Source organism: Gigantopelta aegis, chromosome 6, assembly GCF_016097555.1.
Source record: "Gigantopelta aegis isolate Gae_Host chromosome 6, Gae_host_genome, whole genome shotgun sequence".
Lineage (NCBI taxonomy): Eukaryota > Metazoa > Mollusca > Gastropoda > Neomphalida > Peltospiridae > Gigantopelta > Gigantopelta aegis.
This window is the reverse complement of record NC_054704.1, coordinates 35,172,311-35,196,816: the sequence shown is the minus strand read 5'-3', so window position 1 is coordinate 35,196,816 and position 24,506 is coordinate 35,172,311. Positions and strand designations below refer to the sequence as shown.

At 36.6% G+C, this 24,506-nt stretch overlaps 2 protein-coding genes across 2 annotated transcripts in view; one reads left to right on the top strand and one right to left on the bottom strand.

The window, feature by feature from the left end:
- The window catches only part of LOC121375945, a 12,273-nt gene extending 101 nt beyond the window's left edge, over positions 1 to 12,172 (top strand). The window contains exons 2-3 of the mRNA XM_041503673.1: positions 7,368 to 7,620; positions 11,976 to 12,172. Coding sequence (XP_041359607.1) covers positions 7,368 to 7,620; positions 11,976 to 12,118 — 396 coding nt within the window. The 3' untranslated portion in view covers positions 12,119 to 12,172. The remainder of the gene's footprint in view (positions 1 to 7,367; positions 7,621 to 11,975) is intronic.
- A 1,859-nt stretch (positions 12,173 to 14,031) lies between these two features.
- LOC121374504 lies at positions 14,032 to 23,633 on the bottom strand. Its single transcript, XM_041501606.1, has 5 exons — positions 23,577 to 23,633; positions 20,438 to 20,584; positions 17,040 to 17,172; positions 15,004 to 15,098; positions 14,032 to 14,163 (listed from the first exon to the last, which is right to left on the bottom strand). Exons 1-5 carry the CDS (start codon positions 23,631 to 23,633, stop codon positions 14,152 to 14,154), a joined length of 444 nt encoding a protein of 147 aa, XP_041357540.1. The 3' UTR covers positions 14,032 to 14,151.
- Between the last annotated feature and the right edge of the window lie 873 nt (positions 23,634 to 24,506).

Sequence of the window (24,506 nt, the reverse complement as noted above, 5' to 3'; positions counted from 1 at the left end):
AAACATTTTGCTCGTTTATAATATTAATAATAATCATTATGTAGTATGATAAAATGATAATTTAAAAATATATGAAATGGTACTTTATTAAAATACTATTTTCGCTGAAATTAGTTTTACTTGCCGTACACTTAACTATAAACAAGTAGGAAAACATCGATTATTAGTATTTTTGTTTTACGCTACTCGTAACAGAAGGAAAATGTTTAGGATATGTGGGGGTTTTTAAGTGTAAAAAGATCGTCCAATATCATTTTCAAATATCATTTTCAAATATAATTGAGTGCCAGTGTTCCTGTTAGTAGGTTATAATATGATGAAACAGGATATTAATTGATTTTTATAAATAAGAACATTCAAATACAAATTTATGTGAACATATTGTATTTTTAATATTAAATATTTAATAGATAGAACCCTCATACTGTTTGGCGTTTATTTATCATATTATTTTATTTGTGTATATATTAATAGATTGCATTGTCTTTTATGCTTTTGACGCCGTACCAGCCTCACTAAAAGTGTTTTAATAAATAATTTCTGATTGGCTTGATGCAAAGAAAAGGAAAACTATTTTGAAAATAACAAAAATATATTGTGACTGCCTTCTGCTTACGGCGTTTAAAATAATATTTTCTCGATTTTTAGAAACATGATTTTTTTTTAATATTCTACATTCACAGACTGGATCTCCAACTATTTCAGACAAAATGACAAAAGAATAATTAAATACTCAGTACAGAGTTAAAGTAGGTAAACTAATCAAGAAAATATAAGTTCAAGCTTCGTGAGCAGACGTCATTTAACCTTAGGGATCTAACCTTTTACACAGTGTATGAATGGAACTGAATAGTTTTCCGGAAGCTGTTAATCGACGGTTACGTACTTTCGGTTCAGTTGGACGTTTTACCATATGTATCTTTGTTTCTAGGTATACACACAAACAAGTTTGTTTGTTTTGTTTAACGACACCATTAGAGCACATTGATTTATTAGTCATCGGCTATTGGAAGTCAAACATTTGGTAATTTTGACATTTGGTCTTTGAGTGCGAGTGCGAATAATTTTTACATACTCATATACCACTAGAGTTTCGAACATGTCCGTCCCGGGGCCTGTCTCTGGATAGCCAGTGACTTGCTCTGGGACAGATATTTGGTCTTTGAGAGAGGAAACCCGCTACATTTTCCTGTTTGTAGCCCTATTTATCATTTGCTCCAGCGCCATTGTCTGCTCCAGTTGCTCTAAAATTCCCAGGTGTCCTCTTTATGGCACATTTGCCCTCTTGGAATGCTATGTGGATCTCAGGTGCTGTTTGTGGGAGTTTGCGCATGTCCTCAAGATAGAGGGAACCCCCACCTGATGTAGTTGGTTGAGTCAAAAGCCATGAAAATTGGAAGCAATGCTTGTACAGTCTGAAGATGTAAATCCCAATTTCCTTCCCTGTCACTTCTGATGAGGTTTTCCAAATGAGTCGCAAGTGTGATAAATGTGTCTTGGGTACCAAAATATGCAAATGAGCTAGGTCACGTGACCTGTCCTGCGTTCTGATTGGTTCACCTCTAAGGGGCGTGGCCTCTTCCGATTGGCTGACCTTTAAGTGACCTAATGACGTCAGTGCACCTCGGGGTCATGCAGCTGGCTGACCTTTAAGCGTGGGGACGCTACTGGGTTAATGACTTGGACAGCTGTGGGAACCTGACCTTAGTGTCAATAAACACCGGATGTTGGAAAGATTGATGGGTGTGTTAACCGTCGGGGGTCCTTTGATGTACAGGAAACAGATGGTGCGGAAGTCGTTAATGTAGAGTGGTGTCGAATGATGGGGTGTTTATTTAACTGACAGCCGTTTGATGTACAGGAAACAGATGGTGTGGAAGTCGTTAAGATGACAAGATGGATTTGATAGGTGTGGGTTGATTAAGGAGAACCAGTCAACGGGGAGTGGAAAATTCCAGGGGTTTTGCCAGATGTCAGGGAAAGGTTTGAAACGTGTCCATATAAGGCGTTCGCCATGAGTCATCCCAGAACGTGTTCAGACACGTCTTGAGTGGTGGGTCTCTGCATAATGAGAAACAGTCAACGGGGGAGTGGAAAATTACAGAGGAAAATCCCCAAGGTTTTGCCAGATGTCGGGGGAAGGTTTGAAACGTGCCCATATACGACGTTGGCCATGAGTCACCCACAGAGAGCGTGTTCAGACACGTCTTGACTTCCAAATAGCGTGGGGACGCTACCGTGGGGGGCCTATAAAAACCCCATATTCAGGACGCTTGCCATTCGCTCAACGACACTGCTAGAGAGAAGACGTATACCGTTGATGATACTTACGTTCCTGTCCCTAAGGACCCCGTCTACGGTTTAACACACCCTGTTTTCCCCCTATCAATCTGACCAACATCCGGTGTTTATTGACACTTTGTAAGAATTGTGCTCGCAACGAGCAGAAGAGCGTCCCCACGCTATCTCGAGGTCAAGACGTGTCTGAACAACGCTTCTGGGTGACTCATGGCCAACGTCCTATATGGGCACGTTTCAAACCTTCCCCCGACATTCTGGCAAAACCCTGGGGTTTTTTCCTCTGTAATTTTCCACTCCCCGTTGACTGGTTCTCATTATACAGAGACCCCCACTCAAGACGTGTCTGAACACGTTCTGAAATGACTCCTGGCCAACGCCGTATATGGACACGTTTCAAACCTTTCCCCCGACATCTGGTAAAACCCCCTGGAATTTTCCACTCCCCGTTGACTGGTTCTCCTTAATCAACCCACACCTGTCAAATCCATCTTGCCATCTTAACGACTTCCACACCATCTGTTTCCTATACATCAAACGGCTGTCACAGTTAAATAAACACCCCATCATTCGACACCACTCTAGGGGTCATTAACGACTTCCGCACCATCTGTTTCCTGTACATCAAAGGACCCCCGACGGTTAACACACCCATCAATCTTACCAACATCCGATGTTTCCTGACACAGAGAGGTCAGGTTCCCACAGCTGTCCAAGCCATTAACCCAGTAGCGTCCCCACGCTTAAAGGTCAGCCAGCTGCACGACCCCGAGGTGCACTGACATCATTAGGTCACTTAAAGGTCAGCCAATCGGAAGAGGCCACGCCCTTAGAGGTCAACCAATCAGAACGCAGGACAGGTCACGTGACCTAGCTCATTTGCATATTTTGGTACCCAAGTGCCACCTCTACTACTCATTTGGATATAAAAACCTAGACTATTACTAAAACTGAGCAAATTCAGCAGTTTATTTTTGCTGAATGGACTAAAGATGTTCCGCCCCCCCCCCCCCCTCCCCCCTCTACAGGTGGTTGTTTTAGGACTTAGTGGGTTAACGACATGGGAATATTGTAAGAAATTAGTAAATTAAGTGATATTTAGGCTTAAAGAAATAATTAGTTGGTGATAGATCATATTCATATTGATGAAAATTTTCGATTACTTTATTTTGTGACATGTGTCTTCCGCTGCAAAGGAAAATCCGCTTTTCTGAAATAGCACCATATATCAAAGATGATGTTTTCGTTACAAAAAGGTTAATTCTTATACAATGCATATCATGTGATAGAGATATGTCTTGGCAACCTCTGACAGCCAGCAAACATTCTCAAGTAGTACAGGCAGCCTGTAACTCACATTTTTCTTTCGGTGGGTCAGATTTTAAGCAACCCCCGATTTCCACGACCTTTTGACCTCTGGACAGCAAATTTGCATAATAATCAGATAATTACATATTGTCACATGTAGAGTGAATAAAAACAAATATTTTGAATGGTAGTTTGCAGTTATATCATGTATGGTTGTGGAGTTATAAGCATTTTAGTTTCCCCTACCCCACATTTTTGGTCGCCTCATGAACGCAAAAGCTTGATATTGTCACGTCATTTTCTCAAATCCGACCAGGCTCCCAGATGTCCACCCTCACTTTTTTGATGTCCCATATGGTCTACTTCAATAATATGAAGAGAAACTTAGGGCACATAAGTCACACAGAAACCACCCCAGCCCATGGACTATATTAGGACCATAAAGGAGAAATGTACTTAATTACTTAAAACAAAAGAAATATTGTATATACTGATTACAAGATACTCATTTTACAAAATAATTATAACCATATATACAAACTCAGTGGGGATTCAAATGCATATTTAGCTCTTATAAAAGTAACTCTAGGGGTGTAGCTATTTTATTTAATAATAATTTTGAGTACAAATTACATAATATAAAAATTGATACTTTGGGTAATTACTTATTATTAGATTTAACCATAGAGGGGGAAAGAATTACCCTTGCCGACATATTGTCTTAGAGAGGAAACCCGCTAAAAAAAATTCATTAGTAGCAAGGGATATTTTATCTGCACCATCCTACAAACAGGATATCACATACCACAGCCTTTGGAATACCAGTCGTGGTGCGCTGGCTAGAACGAGAGATAGCCCAATGGGCCCACCGACGGGTATTAATCCCACACCAACCGCGCACCAAGCGAGTGCTTTACTACTGGGCTACATCCTGCCCCCTATCTGTCCAGGACAATGGGTTAGCCGTTAAAACTTGCTCTGGGTGGGAGCCGGTACCAAGGTGCGAACCCAGTACCTACCAGCTATATGTCCCACGGCTTAACCACTACGCTACCAAGGCCGGTGCGTTGTTATAATTGATGTACTCGTCAACTCCGTTACATTTATATCCTAAACAGTTTAGATTTTAATCCTTGTAATGTCTAGACTTCACTGATCATCGTTCCAGTGCTTGCCAAAGGGTTTGATTGAAACATGTTTTGTTGCTTTTTATAAGAACAAATTGATGAGGCACAAGTTATACAACCTTCTCCATAATACATGCATGTTGCGACGGTAATATAGTTTTGCAATTTAAATATGAACAGCAATAAATATTATAAAGAATAAAGGAAACGGATAAAAGACGCAATAAAGGTTTCTGTGTGCTCAATAATTAGACAACAGGTTTTGTAAAAGTAAACACAAAACACAAACAAGGCATCGCAATGATTACTTAATGGTTACCAAAAAACCCCCAAAACCCTGTAGTAATAATAATAATAAAATAAATAAATAAATATGAATAATTTTAAAAATCTAATTAAAGGAAACGTTTTGTTTCATTTATATATTTATGTACATGACAAAATATATCTTTATTGTCTTCTTCATTTAGAGCACTTTTACCATTTAAAACCACTTGTAAATCTATTGGCTGAAATCTCTGCAATGAATTTCATATAAAATGCATTGACAATTTTTTTTTTCTTTTTCGACATATCCAAAACTACAGGAGGAATCGGTGCTAAGACCAACTGCAATGAATTTGATATAAAATACATTGACAGAAAATTGTTTTCTTTTTCGAAATTATATCCAAAACTACACGAGGAATCGGTGCTAAGACCAACTCGTTATAAGTCTGCTTTTAAATCACTACACCTGTGTCTTAACGTGGTATGCCATACATTTTCTCTTCTATTACCAAAAGAATAGTATGATGCAACGCATGGGATATCGGGTTTTATTACTTTTGTTTTGAAATGAAGATATGTTTTGACAATTTTGAATTTCAGCTCTTAGGTTGTTCCAAAGTTTTATTGTCGGATGAATAAATGACAATTGAAATAAATTAGTTCTATAGCAGGGGGTAAAGAAATATCATTCCGATTTCTGAACATGTAAGTAGATCTTTTGTGGGATAGAGTGTATCGTAAAATCAGGAGTAATACCTTTCATTATTTTAAACATTGCACACAGCGTTATGAATTTATGCCTGGAAGTAAGTGTTGCTAATCCAATTTCGTAGTACAAAGACTTTCTAGATGCAACCCCTGCGTGTGCTGTAACCTCACCGTGGTGCAGGGGTGTAACATTCTCTTTGAGAATGGCCAATACAGCACAAAATTGAAATTTTGATTAAATTCAGTATCCGTAAAATTCTGTGATATTTGTGTTTTTGCAGTTCTTTACACTGTTTTTGTTTAAGTCTTGAATTTTTATATTGATGTTGATGATCACTTTATTTATTTGCATTACCATAGTTTGACACCCAATAGCCGATGTATTTTTCGTGCTGGGGTGTCGTTAAACATTCATTCATTCATTCATTCATTCATTCTAGATGCAAATTTAGGCAAACCCGATATTAATCTGGCGGCTTCTAATTGTACTTTTCCAATATTGTCTTCCTCGACTAAGGAACACCCATCCCATACATCAGATGCATACTCTAATACCGGTCGGATAAAAGTTACATATATTGTCAATATGTTGGTCGATTTAATAAATATTTGTATTTCCTAAGTACAGAAATCATTACCGAAGCCGATTTAAAGTTTTTTTTTTTTTACGACGCCACTTGAGCACATTAATTTTTTATCTTACCATCGGCTATTGGATGTCAAACATATGGTCTTTCTGACACTGTTTTTAAGAGAAAACCCGCTGTTGCCACATAGGCTACTCTTTTACAACAGGCAGCAAGGGATCTTTTATTTGCGCTTCCCACAGGCAGGATAGCACAAACCATGACCTTTGTTGAACCAGTTATGGATCACTGGTCTGTGCAAGTGGTTTACATCTACCTATTGAGCCTTGCGGAGCACTCACTTAAGGTTTGGAGTCGGTATCTGGATTAAAAATCCTATGCCTCGACTGGGATCCGAACCCAGTACCTACCAGCTTGTAGACCGATGGCCTAACCACGACGCCACCGAGGCCGGTCGAAGCCGATTTACAAATATTGTTAGAGACATTCCTGAGTTTGCTGCATTGTAAGATGTTTCCAACTAATATTGAGTGTAACGGAGTTGATCGTTTTTGCCTTATTGGGTCTGCTGTGGTCATCATGCAATTAAAACAAATGTCTGGTATGCCAAAAGTTATGGTATGTTCTATCCTGCCTGTGGGATGGTGCACATAAAAGTTTGCTTGCTCCTAATGAAAAAAAAAATGTAGCGGGTTTCCTTTCTAAGACTATATATCAAAATTACCAAAAGTTTGACATCCAAAAGTCGATGATTAATTAAATAAATATGCTCTAGTGGTGTAGTTAAAGAAAACAAACTTTAACGTTCCGACCATCGTACTTAACATACAACATTTTGGGAGATGCAATAGCGAGGTTTGGTATCCCAAATGAATATAATTTTAATTTATATCCATATTTACAGAAGTAAAGTCCTGTAAATACGTGTTACTGTGTTTTTAATCCCGAGCTCTGTGTACGACAAAAAAAAATACAAAAAACCTAGGATATTGTGCTTTAACCTTAATTGAATAATGCACTGGATACACTAAAGGATTGGAAAACATCATGGTACTTGTTTGTGTTTCAGATGAGGATTGCCCTAGTTCTAGTCATCGTGCTCGCCGTGGTTTTAAGCAGCAGTGACGCCTGGGGACGATTCCGAGTCCGGTTTAGAGTCCGTCGTATATTCCGGAGGGTTGTACACGTATTCCGTAAAGTAGTAAAGGTCATTACACGCCCCATCCAAAAGATGGTTCTGAAGCCTATCAAAGCGCGTGTTGGAGACATACTAGCTAGGTTAGGAATAGTGCCTATCCAACCACCACCTCAACAACCTCCAGGTATGTGAAAGTGCAATACGTAGAGAATACTGAAACAAGTTCTCGTGTGAGACCATTTATATTACGAGTGTGTTTTGATAGCTCGTGATGTACGATTGAAAACACACGAGTTGCAATATAATCCGTCTACACGGGAACGAGTATAATATTTTATTTATTACACCGCACATCAATGAACAAAAATAACTAAATAAGATATGAAAATGCACAGACTAAATACTGTGAAAATTACGTCGTGTGGTGCTAATTACAGTTAGCTATTTATTAATGAAACTTCACATCCAATCTGATTGGCCACATCTCTACCATATTGTGTGTGTGTGTGTGTGTGTGTGTGTGTGTGTTTATTTAATATATATATATATATATATATATATATATATATATATATATATATATATATATATATCGTTGTGGCCGCGTCCCAAGGATATTAACAGTCCAGAGAATACAAATAACATCCACAGATGACAAAGACGAAGTGTTCCAGTTTTCAGAATTATAAATTTATTTTAAAAGTTATGAGTAAATTAAAATAAAGTTAATGTTCACAGGTAAGTTTTCAACATATAGATAGATCTCTTCCTTTCAGATATTGTTATATTAAACCAGTGAGGACTGTATCTCCAATAAATCTAAACAGCTTGCAGTTGCTTATAAATATTACTTCCATAAAACAAGTTAATTAAATAAAGATGGTAAAGTTAATAACATTTTACTTTAAAAATATAAGTAAAAGTTATTCCAGTACCAATTTAAATGTATGCAATGTAATAACGTTGGAAAGTTGGACAAGGGGACATGTCTTTAATGTTTGCTTGTCAGACCGCGAACAAGTGAGAGAAAAACCCTTGACGTCCATTGACGTCAGCCTTTTATACTTTTTCTTAAGTACCACGTGACGTCATAACAACCAATCAGAAATTACCTCACGCTAGGAAGAGATCTACCTTTACAAAATAAATATCATTTCATTTAATAATTACGTTATGCACACAATTGCTCAATAAATAAAGTAATTGCTTTTTGATCCATCTTTCGTTTGCAGTTTACAGTTTGTAAATGCACACTCTAAATCCTAAGAAACTCCAACTTTTGTAAATACTTCAGTTTAGCCCATAGCAAAAGCATTACCAACTTGAAATAATTAATTCTGCGAATTTCTAAAGTGCATAAATATAAAACTAACATTTCTTAATTGGTTTTTTAGTCTAAACTTTGCGTAAAACAATTTTACAAAAAAATTTAACTAAGAAAATAGCTAATCGATCGTACAAGTTTTGGAGGAAAATAAACTTTACTGAAGGGCAAGGTCAATCTTGGCAGCCATGTCAAAACAGTCGGTCAAACGGAAATTTATCCCAGGTTTATTTATGAGCCCATGGGATGTTTTCAGTGTGTAAGTACACACACTTTGCAGTTATGGAAATATTTACATCAATAATATTAATGTCGACGTTGTGTCATAGTTTTTATATGCACAGGGATTTGGGAATTAAATAAAGTCGAAGACCGCAAGACCAAAACACGGACGTCAAACATTAAATTAACACATTTAGCGATCGTAATATACTAATATCCCATAAATAAATTACGGCAACTATTTACAAACATAATTTCATACACTATAAACAAATTATTATGAAATACAACTAAATGTAGCTCATTTCGCAATTTCGTTTTTGCCTATAGTGCGCGACACGACAAACGGCACTACTAAGAATTTCATTAAACAATAACTATAATAAATGGCATAGTTCCAGACATACAGAATACAAGCAAATATGCAAATAATTACTACTAAATGTAAAAATAAATATTGTGTTTTGTCCAATATTAAAATTACTCGAGAAAGGTCCACCTCACAGCACACAGTTACGAAAATTGTTGGGACAGCCATGACAATATATATATATATATAATATACATTGTCTATATATATATATATATATATTCTTAAAAAAAAGTAGGGGAACCTGAAATATTAAAACATACGTTTTGACCAGAGACATCCTAGTAAAGAACATTCAGGTCTGTTTATCAACACACCAAAACACATTCCATAGTTTGCACACGTGCATGGGTTATCATTCTCGATTTTGACAATTTCCAGGAAGGTCCATTACTCACTGAAGAACATTATTTCTGTCAGTCTTACTCACTGTAGAACATTATTTCTGTCAATCATACAGTTGTTATTGTTTTGTTTTTAGTAATTTTTATTGTTTGAATTTGCGATTTACTGATAAAAAAAACGTCAGCTTTCAAATCTCAGTTCTGACCCCAGTCGTCCTTTAAGATCTTTGGTGGTCATAAAACCTACTGTCGGTTCACTATTATCATATAACCATTCCCCACAACTACTACACCTTACAATTTTGGTAATAGTAAATTCTTATTAGTTCCCCTACTTTACTGAAGAGTATGTATATATTCAATATATATATACATATATATGTATATGTATGTATATTGTTAAATTATGATACTAATGTTAATTATAAGAATTAACAGCAAGTATTTTCTTTCGTGTCATAAATGTAACAAAATGCATAGCTTTTCAAATACTGTCGCCAAATATGTCGATGCCATGTTTAACAGCAAACGTCTATTACATTATTATTATATTAAAGGGACATTCCTGAGTTTGTTGCATTGTAAGCTGTTTCCGAAAAATTAAATTTTCTACGATTAAACTTACATATTAAATATATTTTCTTGTTTAGAATATCAGTGTCTGTATATTCAATCCAAATTAATATTTGTAAGAAGCCCAAGCTGGATTTTGTCTTGGGGGGGTGAGGAGCGGAATTTAGCTTAGTCGGTTGAGTGTTCGCTTGATCCATTCATCTGATTGGATTGTTTTCATTGTTCCAACCAGTGCACAGCAACTGTTCCTAGACCGTGTAATGTGCTTTCCTGTCCGTGGGAAAGTGCATATAAAAGATTCCTTGCTGAATTAGGAAAAATGTAGCGGGTTTCCTCTTATGACTACGAGTTTGACATCCAATATCCGATGATTAATGAATGAATGTGCTCTAGTGGTTTCGTTAAACAAAACAAACTTTCACAAACATTTTTCAACTATACTTGGCGTGACCTGTCGACCTAACAAGGATGGACTTGCCCCATGGGGGTCCACATACGTTTCAACGGTGCTGCAGAGGCCTCTAACGAAGAAGGGGTATTTTTGCAGGTCAAAACACTCAACAGCAAAAATTACATCATTATTTCTTGTAGCCCAGTGGTAAAGCGCTCGCTGGATGCGCGGTCGGTCTAGGATCGATCCCCGTCGGTGGTCTCATTGGGCTATTTCTCATTCCAGTCAGTACCTCACGAATGGTATATTAAAGGGCGTGGTATGTGTTATCCTGTCTGTGGGATGGTGCATATAAAATATCCAACATACGCGTGAACATGTGCACTCTCGTGATGGAACAGCACACCTTCGTGAAACCTTCGTCATCAATCTGATTATAATTAGCTCCACTAGCAGTAGAGCTGATTTCAATCAGATTGACTTCGTCATATAACTGTAAATAAAATGTGTTGAGTGCGTCGTTAAATAAAACATTTCCTTCCTTCCTTTCCTTCCTTCGTCATGGACAGATATTCGCCAGTGTGTTCTGAATGCTTTCTTGTGTGATGCCTACCTCACTGGCTATGCACATGGTTATTGGAGCATCTTTTTTTTAAACTGAATTTAGTTCAGGCCCGTAGGAACTGGGGAGGGGCCGTGTCCCTCCAAACTCGAGGACTAAAACGTACGTTTGTTTTGTCCAACCTTAAATAAATATACAAAAATACAAATGTGACTTGTCCCCCCACTAGAGACGGTACCCCAACCTCCACTCCAGACATCGTTCCTACGGGGCTGTAGTTTGCTCTCTAAGGCGCTGGTTCGTTGGATCGGACCCGATGTTTTTCCTTGTTCAATCAGTGTCCCACGACTGGCATATCAAAGGTCTTGGTGTGTGCTGTCTGAGGCAAGGTAATTATAAGTGGTACCTTTGTGACAATTGAACAAATATACCAGGCTCCTCCGAAGACTATTTGTCAGAATTATGAAATATTTGACATCCAGCAACTGATGATTAATTAATCAATGTGCTCTCAGGAGCATATAAAGGGGGGGGGGGGGGGGGGGTCAGGGATAGAAACCTACCCTGCTCAAGCAAATATTTCTCTTTTTTTTAAATATATTTTCCGGATGAGGCTGACTCGACCCACCCCTTATAAACTTTGCTCGCCAGTCTAGACCCCCTAATTAAAATGCACGCACACGCGCTTGGCTCTAGTGGTGTTGTTAAAACACACAAAATTTACTTTATGTATACCATTTTCATATTTTTTAGAATCGGATAATCCCCAGGTCATCGAACATGACGTGGTGGTGACTAAAATTGTCACCCCGCCGCCGCCAAAACCAATACAGCTAACACCCGAGCAACTGAAGAAACTCAGAGAGATGGCATTGGCAATGGCTGCCGCTGGCTAAATTACAAGAATTGTATTATCTAACATGGATAGTAATAATAAAAAATGTAGTGAATTATTTTGTTGACTTCAATTGTAATATAAACTGCTGTGAATTATCACAGTGACCTGGGCCGCGTTCCACGAGGCAATCTTAGCACTAAGTTCACCTTATGTGCACTTAAAGGGACTGTTCCGAGTTTCCTGCATTGTAAGATTTTTCCAACTAATAAAATCTTTTAACGTCTAAAAATACGCATTAAATATATTTTCTTGTTCAGTGTGTTAATGGTCGTCTTAATATTTGTAAGAAGCCCAAACTGGATTTTATCTTCAAAGAATTTATCTTCAAATATATTTGATATGTAATTACAGTTGTTAAAAAGTATCTGTTAGTCGATAACATCTTAAAATTGCAGCAAACTCAGGACTGTCCCTTAAGGTGATAGTAGCGCCAAGATCGCTTCGTCGAACGGGACCCTGAATTGTAATAAAAACTACAGTTAATTATCATATCGATTGTTTTCTGCATTCATGTATTAGGCACAGACATGGTGTTCAATGTCACAACAGTGAACATTTTGTTGCCTTCAGTATAATGGTATGGCAAAATGCACTTACATATGAAATATATTTATCGACCCTTAACTTGTTTTGAGTAGTATAATATTATATCTCTGTCTGCTTTTACCGACGTCTTTGACTAGATTCCGCCAGGGGTGTGAAGGTGAAGAAATCTCCATGGTGGTCACTACTTGTATTAAAGCCTCGATGTCGAAGCCAAGACAGCGTGAGAAAGAGGAAAAATTATTTAAACCGTTTCCAACAGTCTTCTACAACCGTTCACAAATCGCTCGCCCATAGCCTCTGAAAAGGTCTCATCCATCATCACAGGCCCTTTTTGTAGTCTTACTTAGATAGAGGAGACTATATGTCTCCACTCTCAGGCTCGTATCAGAGCTAGTCAGACTTCTTATATCCATAATGTTTTTAAATTAGCAAATCAAAATACCCCTATATACCAAATTCCAATATCCTGTGTGGTTCAGAAGCCAAAATATGAGCAATTTATATTTTGTCATGGCGGCCATCTTTAATTTTAAGATGGCGGCTAACCAGCCTGTCCGACTTATTGCATCCATCACTTTTTGAAATTAGTAGACCAAAATACCCCTATATACGACATTTCACACTTTCTGCCATAAATGAACATCTTTTTCACATATCTGCCCCACTATATCTGTGGGATGATACGTATAAAATATTTCTAGCTGCTAATCGAAAACTGTAATGGCTCTCATAACCTGTATTGTACTTAACCACAAGTGATGCTTTATAACCGTAATTAAAAAGTGTTGAGAGCGTCGTTAAATAAATCCTTTTGTCCCTTCCTTTAATTTATGGCTACGTATTCATAATTCAGTTATATACCAAACTTTAATGTCGATAACAAGCTATATGTAACAACTATGTAGCTGGTTGAATGGAGTACTTGAACACGAGCACCCATACATCCACATACGGGCGTACGGGCTTCCATTTTTGTAGGGAGGCAGGCTGGTTTTTGCCGGAATTAAACGATAATGCTCGAATCTGTATAAAAACAACAGCTATATAGGGTTAACAACGAATCACTACGCATTTTGCGGGTAGAATGATGGAAATACATGGTAAAAGGGCATATTTTGCCCAAATATTTCTGTCGTTTTGCCCGAATTTGAGGATTTGCTAAAGCACTAGGAGGCAGTTGTCCCCCCTGTCCCCTCCCCCTGCCTGGAACGCTTATGAGTACATGTACAGACACCCCGCATATTATGTACGCCAGGCTTGCACACAAATGCACAAAAACAAAAAACATATGCAGGCGTACGTACACGCTCGCACACCTACACACATTTTCAGACTGATTGTAAAAACTGCAAACAAATTGTTTTTGCTACTCAGAATTCTTTATTTGACATCATGAGTTGAATTACGGTAATTCTTAAGGTATCATTAAGCATAGTTTTACTTTATCTTTTTTTTCCTCAACAAATTGCTCATAACCGATATGGTCTACTGCTGAGTCTGAAATAAAAAGATGAAAGAAAAATAGTAATAAAATAATCGTAATTACATAAAATAATCTTAATTAATATCAATATGGCGATTAAAAAAGAGAAGAAAACGACCACCCCCCTCCACAAAGAACAAAACCCCTACAAAACAAAACAGCAACAACTGAACCATAATTATACAACAATCAAGCAATCTAGTCTCCTCTTGTCGACTAATTGTGAAAAAACCCCTCGTATCTCTGCATAATGCAGTCGAAAGGTCTTTTGGCAAAATAGTGGTTGATTCTAAAATATATCAAAATAAAATGTCTTACAGAAGTCTGGAACGTTCCTTACGAATTATTAATTATATTTGTCATATATCTCATACTACATGTACAGTTTTCAAAAGTAACCATACATTAATATCATCTATAGATAAACTTTATACAAAAACGCGCCCAGTTAAATGACCCCTTTCGCCAATTGTAATTTTACATTTCTGCCCCCGTAAGATTGAACACAGACGAAGCGTATACATTTAAATGATAACAAGAAACTGCTCTAAAGAGACTAAATATTTTAAAAAGTGTAAACAATTTACAGACATTCCAGAAAAGATAAATTGTTTGTTACTCAATACTATTCCAGTAGTAATTACATTAGCGGGGCGGGATACAATGTTCTATCCACCATCCACAAAATAATAATTTATTTAAACCAGGTACGAGTAATGGGGGGGGGGGGGGGGGGGGGGGGAGGGGAGGGGGGCATCAAGCATAAAATAATAACCGTCTCCCATCGAGCATAAGGTAATAATTACAGTGCCTCCCCTACCCCACCCATGTGCTAGTTCTGGAACAGCCCTTACGTTGGCTCCGGGCTCTTGGTGGCCTTCAATGGAACAGTTGAAGCAGAATGACTGACAATCTCTCGACTGAGAAGCAGGTGAGCGGGCTGCCAAGTCTGGAAACATAGACAAAGAATATGTCCACAGAAAAGGTGTATATGAGAATTAAATTTCGTTGAAAAGCTGCCACTGAAAAAAGTCCAGAACAACACACACACACACACACACACAATAAAAAAAACCCCACATACACAACAAACCCACCAAACCAAACCAAAACAAAATAAGAACCCCCTCCCCACCCACTCACCCCCCAAAAAAGAAAGAAAAAAAAGAAAAACAAAACAAAACAAAAACCAAATATCAACCGCACCACCAACACCCGCTCTCCCCGAAAACAAATACACACGAAAACAAAACCCCTAAAATCCTCCACCCACCCCCCAAAAAGTAAAAGCAACAAAAAACAAAAGGACCCAAATAAACAAACAAAAAACACACACACAAAAAAACAACAACAATTACTTGTGTTCACCCTAGCATTTAGGCAGTGTAATATTATCTCTGTTACAATTAACTTACACAGTAGTTAAACATGTTGCTTACATTATCTTTTTTGACAAATCCAACGACTTTTTGGTAGTCCTGATCTTTAAAATAGCACCAAAAACTTATTTTTCGCAAAACAAAACCCCAACAAAAACAAAACAAAACATAAATCTAGAACAAAATAAAAAACTAAAAACAAAAAACAAAACAACAATAACAATATCACCACACACACACACACACACACACACACACACACACACACACACACAGAGACACAAAAGAAAACGAAAAGAAAACCCAAACAAACAACAATTTAACAAAAACAAAACACCCCACACAAACGACACCCCTCCTTCCCATCAAACCACGGAAACTAGGGTCTGCAGCTTTTATGTAGTGTTAATGAACTATAAAGTAAATCAATGTTGAAAAGCAACGATGGGGCAAATCTCATAATTATTGTGTAAGAAAAGAATTGACCCATGCATCTAGAACTGAAAATGCATGTTAAACTGAATTCTAAATCATGTATACGAAGTGTCATGCCTGTATGCAAAATCTTAATGACATGTCGATGTACACTGATGTATATCGATTGTATTTCAGACTGTAGCTGACGAACTTATTATTTTGGAAGGTCTTCTGTCTAGGTATAAAATGAAATTGTAAGTCATAAACAACAGGTATGCTACCGTTTATATGCTCGCACATTAAAGGCGCCGACCCTAGTTTCAGTCCGTGAAAATGGACACTAAGTTTAGTTAATCTACAAACCTGCAACACATTTGGATAGGGTTATAACAGAAAGAAGCAATAATATGTGATGTTTAAGGGGGTAAATACTGTCTAAAAATAACTAGAGCTTGTTTCGATTACCATTATTTCTCAGACGAACGTGCGTTTTTAGAATTATGAAAATGCATTTCGGGGTATTACAAAAACCTCGATGACCAGAACCACTTCAGGTTTACGAAAATAAATATTCTAAATAATAAAATGTAAGTGCTTCCAATTTAAATTATATAAAAAACCCGGCTTTAACAGTAAACAATATGTTGTAGTGTTTAAAAACTAGGGTCTGTCACTTTAAAGTAGTATGTTGGTAAAGTGTCCAAGACTAAATGAAAATGATGTTTCAGTATTTAACTGGGCTAGGGCATGTTAGAGAAGATAAACATGTTTTATATATCCGTGATTGTAATAATAAATCGACAAATTAAAGAGAAAAATAAAAGAGAAAAAGAATAAGTGAATGAAAACAATAGAAGAAAGATGTAAAGATGGGAGAAAAGGGAGTAAAGAACGAAAATACTAATACTCATCTGTATGTTATAATATTTTGGAGAGAGAGAGAGAGAGAGAGAGAGAGAGAGAGAGAGAGAGAGAGAGAGAGAGAGAGAGAGAGAGAGAGAGAGAGAGAGAGAGAGAGAGTTAAACACTATGAATACCAGTGGACTGGTGAGGGAGTTAATTTGCATAAAGGTTCTAAAACAAAATGAATGTACCTCGTTTCAGCATATAAACGTCAGCATCGGAGCAGAAATCGGCTAGCATGTTACCGATTTCTCTCTCAACCTGGTCTTTCGGCAGAGATCTATTGGGAACCGTCCAATGCTCATTCTTCTGAATGATCTCATTCTAGAATTGAAAACTAATTCCAAACTAGATTCCAAACTAGATACCATGTTCATGAAGACACATGCGTAACAGATCATTTTGTTAATACTTAAATGGGGCTAAATGCCTCTTTAATTACAATTTATTAGAATTAAGCTAAACCAGGCTAATTTCCATACATTCTCAACTTGAGGGTCTGGAAATGTACTCATAAAATTGAATATGTGAAATAAGATATCCTTAATATCATAAATAAACGCAAATATTTTATTATATATTTTTGTTTTCACGATAAAGAGTAATTCGGTAAATACACAGTCAAAATTAGCCTAAAATGTTCACAAGACATTATTGTTCGACATATAAATCTTTTACGATTATTTTATATTGGCGAGTATATTAATTAATATTAAAGACTATGAATATCAGCTGTACGAGAAACTACACTCAAAATATTGGCCATTTCTTTCTATTAGCAGCAGTAATCTTTTATACGGGGGTGGGACGTAGCCCAGTGGTAAAGCGCTCGCTTGATGCGCGGTCGGTTTAGGATCGACCCCCGTCGGTGACCCCATTGGGCTGTTTCTCGTTCCAGCCAGTGCTCCACGACTTGTGTAACAAAGGCCGTGGTATGTACTATCATGTCTGTGGAGTGGCGCATATAAAAGATCCCTTGCTGTTAATCGAAAAGAGTAGCCAATGAAGTGGCGATTGCGGATTTCCTCTCTCTATATATCTGTGTGGTCCTTAACCATATGTCTGACGCCATATAACTGTAAATAAAATGTGTTGAGTGCATCGTCAAATAAAACATTTCCTTTTTCAATCCTTCTTTTAATCTTTTATACGCAATTTACCATAGATAGAATTGTATATGCCATTTGGCGTTTGACACACCATACCCGAAACACTGATTGGATTATACAGTTAAAAATTAAAGAATTTCTTTAAAGACACCACTAGAGCACATTGATATATTATATCATCGGCTATTAGATGTCAAACGTTTGGTAATTTTTGACACATAGTTTTAGCGGAAACCCGCTACATTTTCCCATTAGTAACAAGGGATCTTCTATATGCACTTTCCCAGAGACAGGACAGCACACAAAACGGCCTTCGACCATGGGTCCCCTGAGGTTGTCTGACAATATACAGATGTCAATAGATGTACATACACAAGACGCAATACTCACGCCACTATCAATAAGTTGTTTTATGTTTTCGTACGTCTCTCGCTTCCCAAGGGGCTTAACCCAGCACGACCTTTGGCTGGATCTTTCATTGCAACCAGACGCTGAGGTAGGGAGAATTTTTTTTGAAAAAATAGATATAGCAAAAGTTTATTTTATAAAATCTATCTTTAAAAATAATTTGAGAATACAAATAACAGAAAGGTATATACATGTTGGTGATTTGAAAAATGTTTTGTGAAGAATATAAAAAAATACTTGTGTATTTTTGATTCTTTTATTCATAATATGACAGTGACACGCTTTAATTCGAAATGCAGCATAAAATATTTAGACATATCACCATACTAAAGACATGTACTATAATTTTTAATATTTATCATCTTCGAAATAATAAAACATATTGATAATGAACGAGTGATACGAAATTTAATATATATATATATATATATATATATATATATATATATATATATATACTCTTCAAAAAAGTAGGGGAACCTGAAATATTAATGTTAATATCAACTATTAGACTACAGACATCCAAATAAAGAACGTTCAGGTCTATTTATCAACACACCGAAAAACATTCCATAGTTTGGACGTACATCACGCAGTTTCCCCGTACACGTGCGTGGGGTGTCATTCTCGATTTTGTCAATTTCCAGGAAGGTCGATTAATCACTGTCGAACATTATTTCTGTCAATCTTTTTCATTCTGTTGATCATACAGTTATTATTGTTTTGTTTTTAGTAATTTTTATTGTTTGAATTTGCGATTTACCGATTAAAAAACATCAACTTTCAAATTTCACTTTTAACCCCAATCGTCCTTCAAGATCTTTGGTGGTCATAAAACCTACTGTAATACTGAACTACCGGTTGTAATGTTTGCCCAATTAATTCACTATTATCATATAACCATTCCCCACAGCTAATATATCTTACAATTTTGGCAATTGTAAATTCTTATTAGAGTTCCCCTACTTTTTTGAAGAGTAAATATATAAAAACTGTTTTTCTTAAATATTAATTTTCATTCTTGCAATCATTACACTTACAGTTGTTTTGTGAAGTTTTAAAGTTCATTATATTATACTTCGAAACTATAGTTACACCTTTTTATGGTAGTATTAACCAATATTCTTACACGCCTATTGTTGAGAACATTATTCGTTATTTTTAATAACACATACTTGTAAACACATATACGTGCGATAACATTTTAGCGACATACGACTGGCTTCACCTAGGTGATGACAATGTCACCAATACCGTACCATCCAATGGAAAAGCACGATAGAAATCGATTACTAGATATGACGTACAAGTTAACCAGAAATTGACTTGTCTGTGACGCACAAGTTATTTTAAGAGCTAGGGCCGTACATAGGTTTTAGTTGGAAAAGGCGTTTTGAATTTATTTTAAAACTCTTTTCTGAAGATAATGTAAGAAATAATATACTACATTAGTGTCCGTTAGATACCGTTTATTTTACAACTCGTTTAAAAAACGTATCCAACTTGCTATCACTCGTTGGATACGTTTTTAAAGAACTCGTAAGACAAACGGTATTCTCTATTAATACCAGGTTAATTCTCAGTAATAGATTGATTAGAACTAGACATATTTATATTTAACGTTCATACAAAATTGTATCACAGGGTAAACAAATTCAATTACAGAATTTGCAAAACCGGAATTTCCTTTAAAGACAATTTTAATACATGCCATACTAAAAAACATTCTTGATATGGAAATATATGTAATATATTTGCATCTGCTGATAATTTAATTTTAAATGTATGAATGTATACCACACAGAACTGCTTGGCTAACTTAAAGATGAATGGCTTCGCTTAGTAACGTTCATAAAAAATATTTTTAAACCTGTCAAATTTTTTCAAAACAAATGGTTTTTAATTGTAAAATACGGTTTCTCGCAAATAAATTATTGTTGTTGTTATAAAAGTGTAACGCGATTCCATAAATCACTTCATGAATGTCAAGAAGAATCAATTTCAGTTCTTAAATAAACTATTTATTAAAATGAACTCATTGTTGCATGTTGGCTTAACTATGGTTTACTTACTTGCTCAAAGTCGTGTTGGTTGATGGTTCGTTTAATGCACCGTTTGTCATTCTTTACCTCGTCTGGGATTGTTAGCATGCTCCGTCGATTCAGGGCCACCGCCACCGGAATCCTCGTCCCAGCATTATTCGTTATCACAAAATTCCACTAAAAACAAGCTAAACTACAGAAACACTGTCCATGTCGGAAGCATAGTCAGCTGTTTAAAATAAATTAAAGCAACTGTGAAGAATATGGACACTGTGTTCTTTTGATTCATAGTCTTTTTATACCCCAACCATGTCCAAACCAAACGCTCCCCCTTCTTTCTCAAAGCCTAAATTGCTCCTATCGACACGAAAAAAATATATATACTCTTATATACATGTATAGAATATCAGGTTACTACGTTTTTATATCGTGGTTATTTGGCGAGGTTTAGATAACAGTGTAACAAGCGAGCTTCAGCGAGCCTGTTACACCGTTATCCAACCTGATGATGTGGGTTTTTTTTTTTTTTTATCATGCAACCCCTTTTAAGTTATATTTTTTTGTAATATGTTTCAGTCAAACGCGGTATAGAAACCATTAATTTGATCGTGTAGAAACTAGTTCCGGAAGTCGGACAATAGCAGGTGCCCAAAAGCATCTTGGGAATGACATAGCCAGCCTAAAAGTCATGTGTTTCCAAATTTTAAATAAAATACTTTGATTATATTTCAAAGTATGTTGTGTCACATTACAATTTTTGTATCTTTTTCTGTGAAAATAAACTCAAGTTTATGTGTGACCTGAAGCTCTATGAACATCACTGGCTGCTAGTGACTGACGTCAGACGATGTTCCCAATGTAAACATTCTTTGCAGGAAGCTACTTGCTTTTTTGTTTAATTAAAAACGCTGGCTAGTTCCCAAATGGGAGCGAATAATGGAATATTGAAAAATAAGAGGTAATTTGATGTTACAGGAAATGTAAATGTTATATTTATTTATGCAGTTCAACAATTATTGCTGTAAATGAATGTTTTAAAAATGAGAAAACGATCTACCTGAAAATTGAGCAAACATTCGTCATGCGCACAACTCATTTCCTAGTGACACGATAACATTTCGAATTAACAGGTCAATAGGAAGCATGGTTGCATGATAAATATGTTTACAGTGCTAAAATGTGTTGCACTTAAGCCGAAAGTTTTGCATTAGAAACGCTTGTCTACTTTCGACGTAATTAGTATTCATTTGTTTCGATAGAAATCTAGCTATTGTATCAACTAGTCTAGTTCTAGTATGTCGTTTTCGGAAACCAGCCATCAAGGAACAAAAACAGAGTACTGGTTCAAGATCTGTCAATTGCATGTTGCCACCGGTGGGACAGGATATGTTAATATTTTGCGAACACCTGATATCATTACTGTTTTTACAGTGATTTATGAGTGGATGCCATCACAGCTATATATATGCCATTGGGCTCTATCCTGTGCAAGTTTTCTAAGATAGTCTTGGGAGTGGCAGGCCTCCTACAGGTGGTGCAGGAAGGATGACACATCCTGTTACGGATCTTCTAGTGGAGTGGCGGACCTCTTAGGGTTGAGCACTTGATAGTGGATCATGGAACCAATCACACCGTTGCCTAAAACACCCTTTCGACTGTCTTGTGCAGGGATACGATTTTGATCACTGAATACGGTTTTGTCTATCCGATCTCTGTCATTTACAAAGTAGACACAAAGACATAAAAGCAATATAAAGGGGCACAGTTTGCATAATAGTATTCTAACATACATTACATTGGACAATCTGCATTATTTAGTTCACTGTATTGCTTATAACAGCTGTTGTATAAACCAATACACAAATCAATGGGTATATCATTATTTATGAATCAAAGATATCATGCCTTACTTCTGTTGTCGCCAATGCCACGAACTCTCCGACCACGAATACCAAGACACAAAACAAAACGGACAACTTCATAGTTAATCGTCAGGTGATCTGCAACCTGTTCTTATAATTAAAGTGGTTATAGGCATATATAATCACAAAGTGCAGGTAAACCCGCAGAACCGTAACACGAATTGCTGACTACAATATGTTCGGCCCAACACATTACGGGACAGTTACAAAATGTATCAGACCTTTTCAAAAAACAACAAAAACAAACAAACAAACAAACAAAGATACAGACATACATTTTGGGACGGTGACAGGTAACAAAAAGTAGGTTATAGGGTGTATACCAAAAAATAAAACCCCATAAACGACAATTGTAACATATGTAGCTAAAACTCCTACCTGCAGCATGTCAATTGACATATACACCGCCGATATAAATACTTCCACCCCTCACCCTGAAAGTGAATTAAAAAAAATTGGGGGCTAAGCTGCTCATTTCAGAAATGACGCGTAGCGCCTTTAACACCTCTAGTTCCGCACAAAATTTTAGTACCTTTATTTTCACAGGTACCCCATACATACTTGGTAGTAGATGAAATAAAATTGCATACATTTTTTTTTGGCCCAGATGAAACTTTTTTTCAACCAAGACACTCACATTTATAACCAATCACAAGACTTGTGTTATTAACTGCTCTATCAAAAGCTCGGTGCTCCTCGAACTTTGACCCATCCGGAAGTTATTTCGTTTAGTATTACCTATAGACGTGGTTAAAACATTACAGATTGCATGTACACCAGCCTTGTACTCGGACGTGTTTGGTTGCCGGTAACAAAACGGGTAGCAAATGAATTAAAAAATCAACAACAAAAATTGTTATTTATTTATTTTTGTTTTTGTATTTAATTTGCCAAGCAGAGCACCTGTCTGGAACCCCCCCCCTCCTCCCCCCCCGTTTAGTATTACCTATAGACGTCCAAACAGAGACAAGCCTGGTACTCGAATTGCCGGTAACAAAACACACACACATGGTGCACGTAAAATACCATTCTTAATGTTAACACTTTTCATGTCTGATTAGGGTTGTAAGGGTATAAAATTCTTTGTAATCTGGTTTTGGACAACCATGCCACCAAAACGTAAACTGAGCATTCTGGACTGGAAGGAAATGTTTTATTTAACGACGCACTTAACACATTTTATTTACGGTTATATGGCGTCATTTTGGACTGATGGTGCCGTATCCATGAGACAAATAGCGAGGCACCCGCAAGTTAGCCAATTCGTCACCCATCGTCTTCAAGTTAGCCAATTCGTCACCCATCGTCTTCAAGTGGTTTATACAACACCACAACACAACTTTATTTGAACTCAGATCACATAAAAATGATACACGGGCAAATACTACTGCATGTACATGGTTTCTGTACCCCTGGCAGAGAGAATGAGCTATATTGAGATGCAGTGGTCATGTGACCCGTAACGTCTTATGACTAATATATAAATGTGTGGTGACCAAAAACGTAACAATAATTATTAAAAGTAACCCACAAATTAAAGTAAAGAAGGACCAGTGTTATATTAATGACACATCGTTATCCTGCAGAAAAAGTGGTTTCCCGATACATCGCACGTTGGTGTCGGAAATGATGCCCAAATGGAAGTTTGGACTTGTTTAGGCATTTAAACTGTTGCAGGTAAATGTCTAAACCATCACATGAGATATTAATCTTTGTTACAACAGAGTATTATTGAAGACAGTAGTTTAATTATGTATGATAGAAAGCCATAAAATAAAAGGTTTATCGTTTAATAATGAAGTTTCAAAACAATAACAAAATAGACATGCACAGTATAACCAATCCTGTACCAATGAAACAAACTGAAAAGTAATATGAATTCGTGGCAACGTGCATTTTTGTAAACAGTCGGGGTTTTTATAGGTAGTACTATACCAAATAACTTCCGGCTGGGTCAAAGTTCGAGGTGCACCGAACTTTTGATAGAGAAGTGAACACCACAAGTCCTGTGATTGGTTATAAATGTGAGTGTGTTGGTTGTAAAAAATAATAGTTTCATCTGGGTAAAATAAATGTGAAATTTTATTTCATCTAGTACCAATGTGTCAAGTAGCCTTGTGCTTGAAACATGTATGGGGTACCTGTAAAAAAAAGTACTCGAATTTTGTGCGAAACTA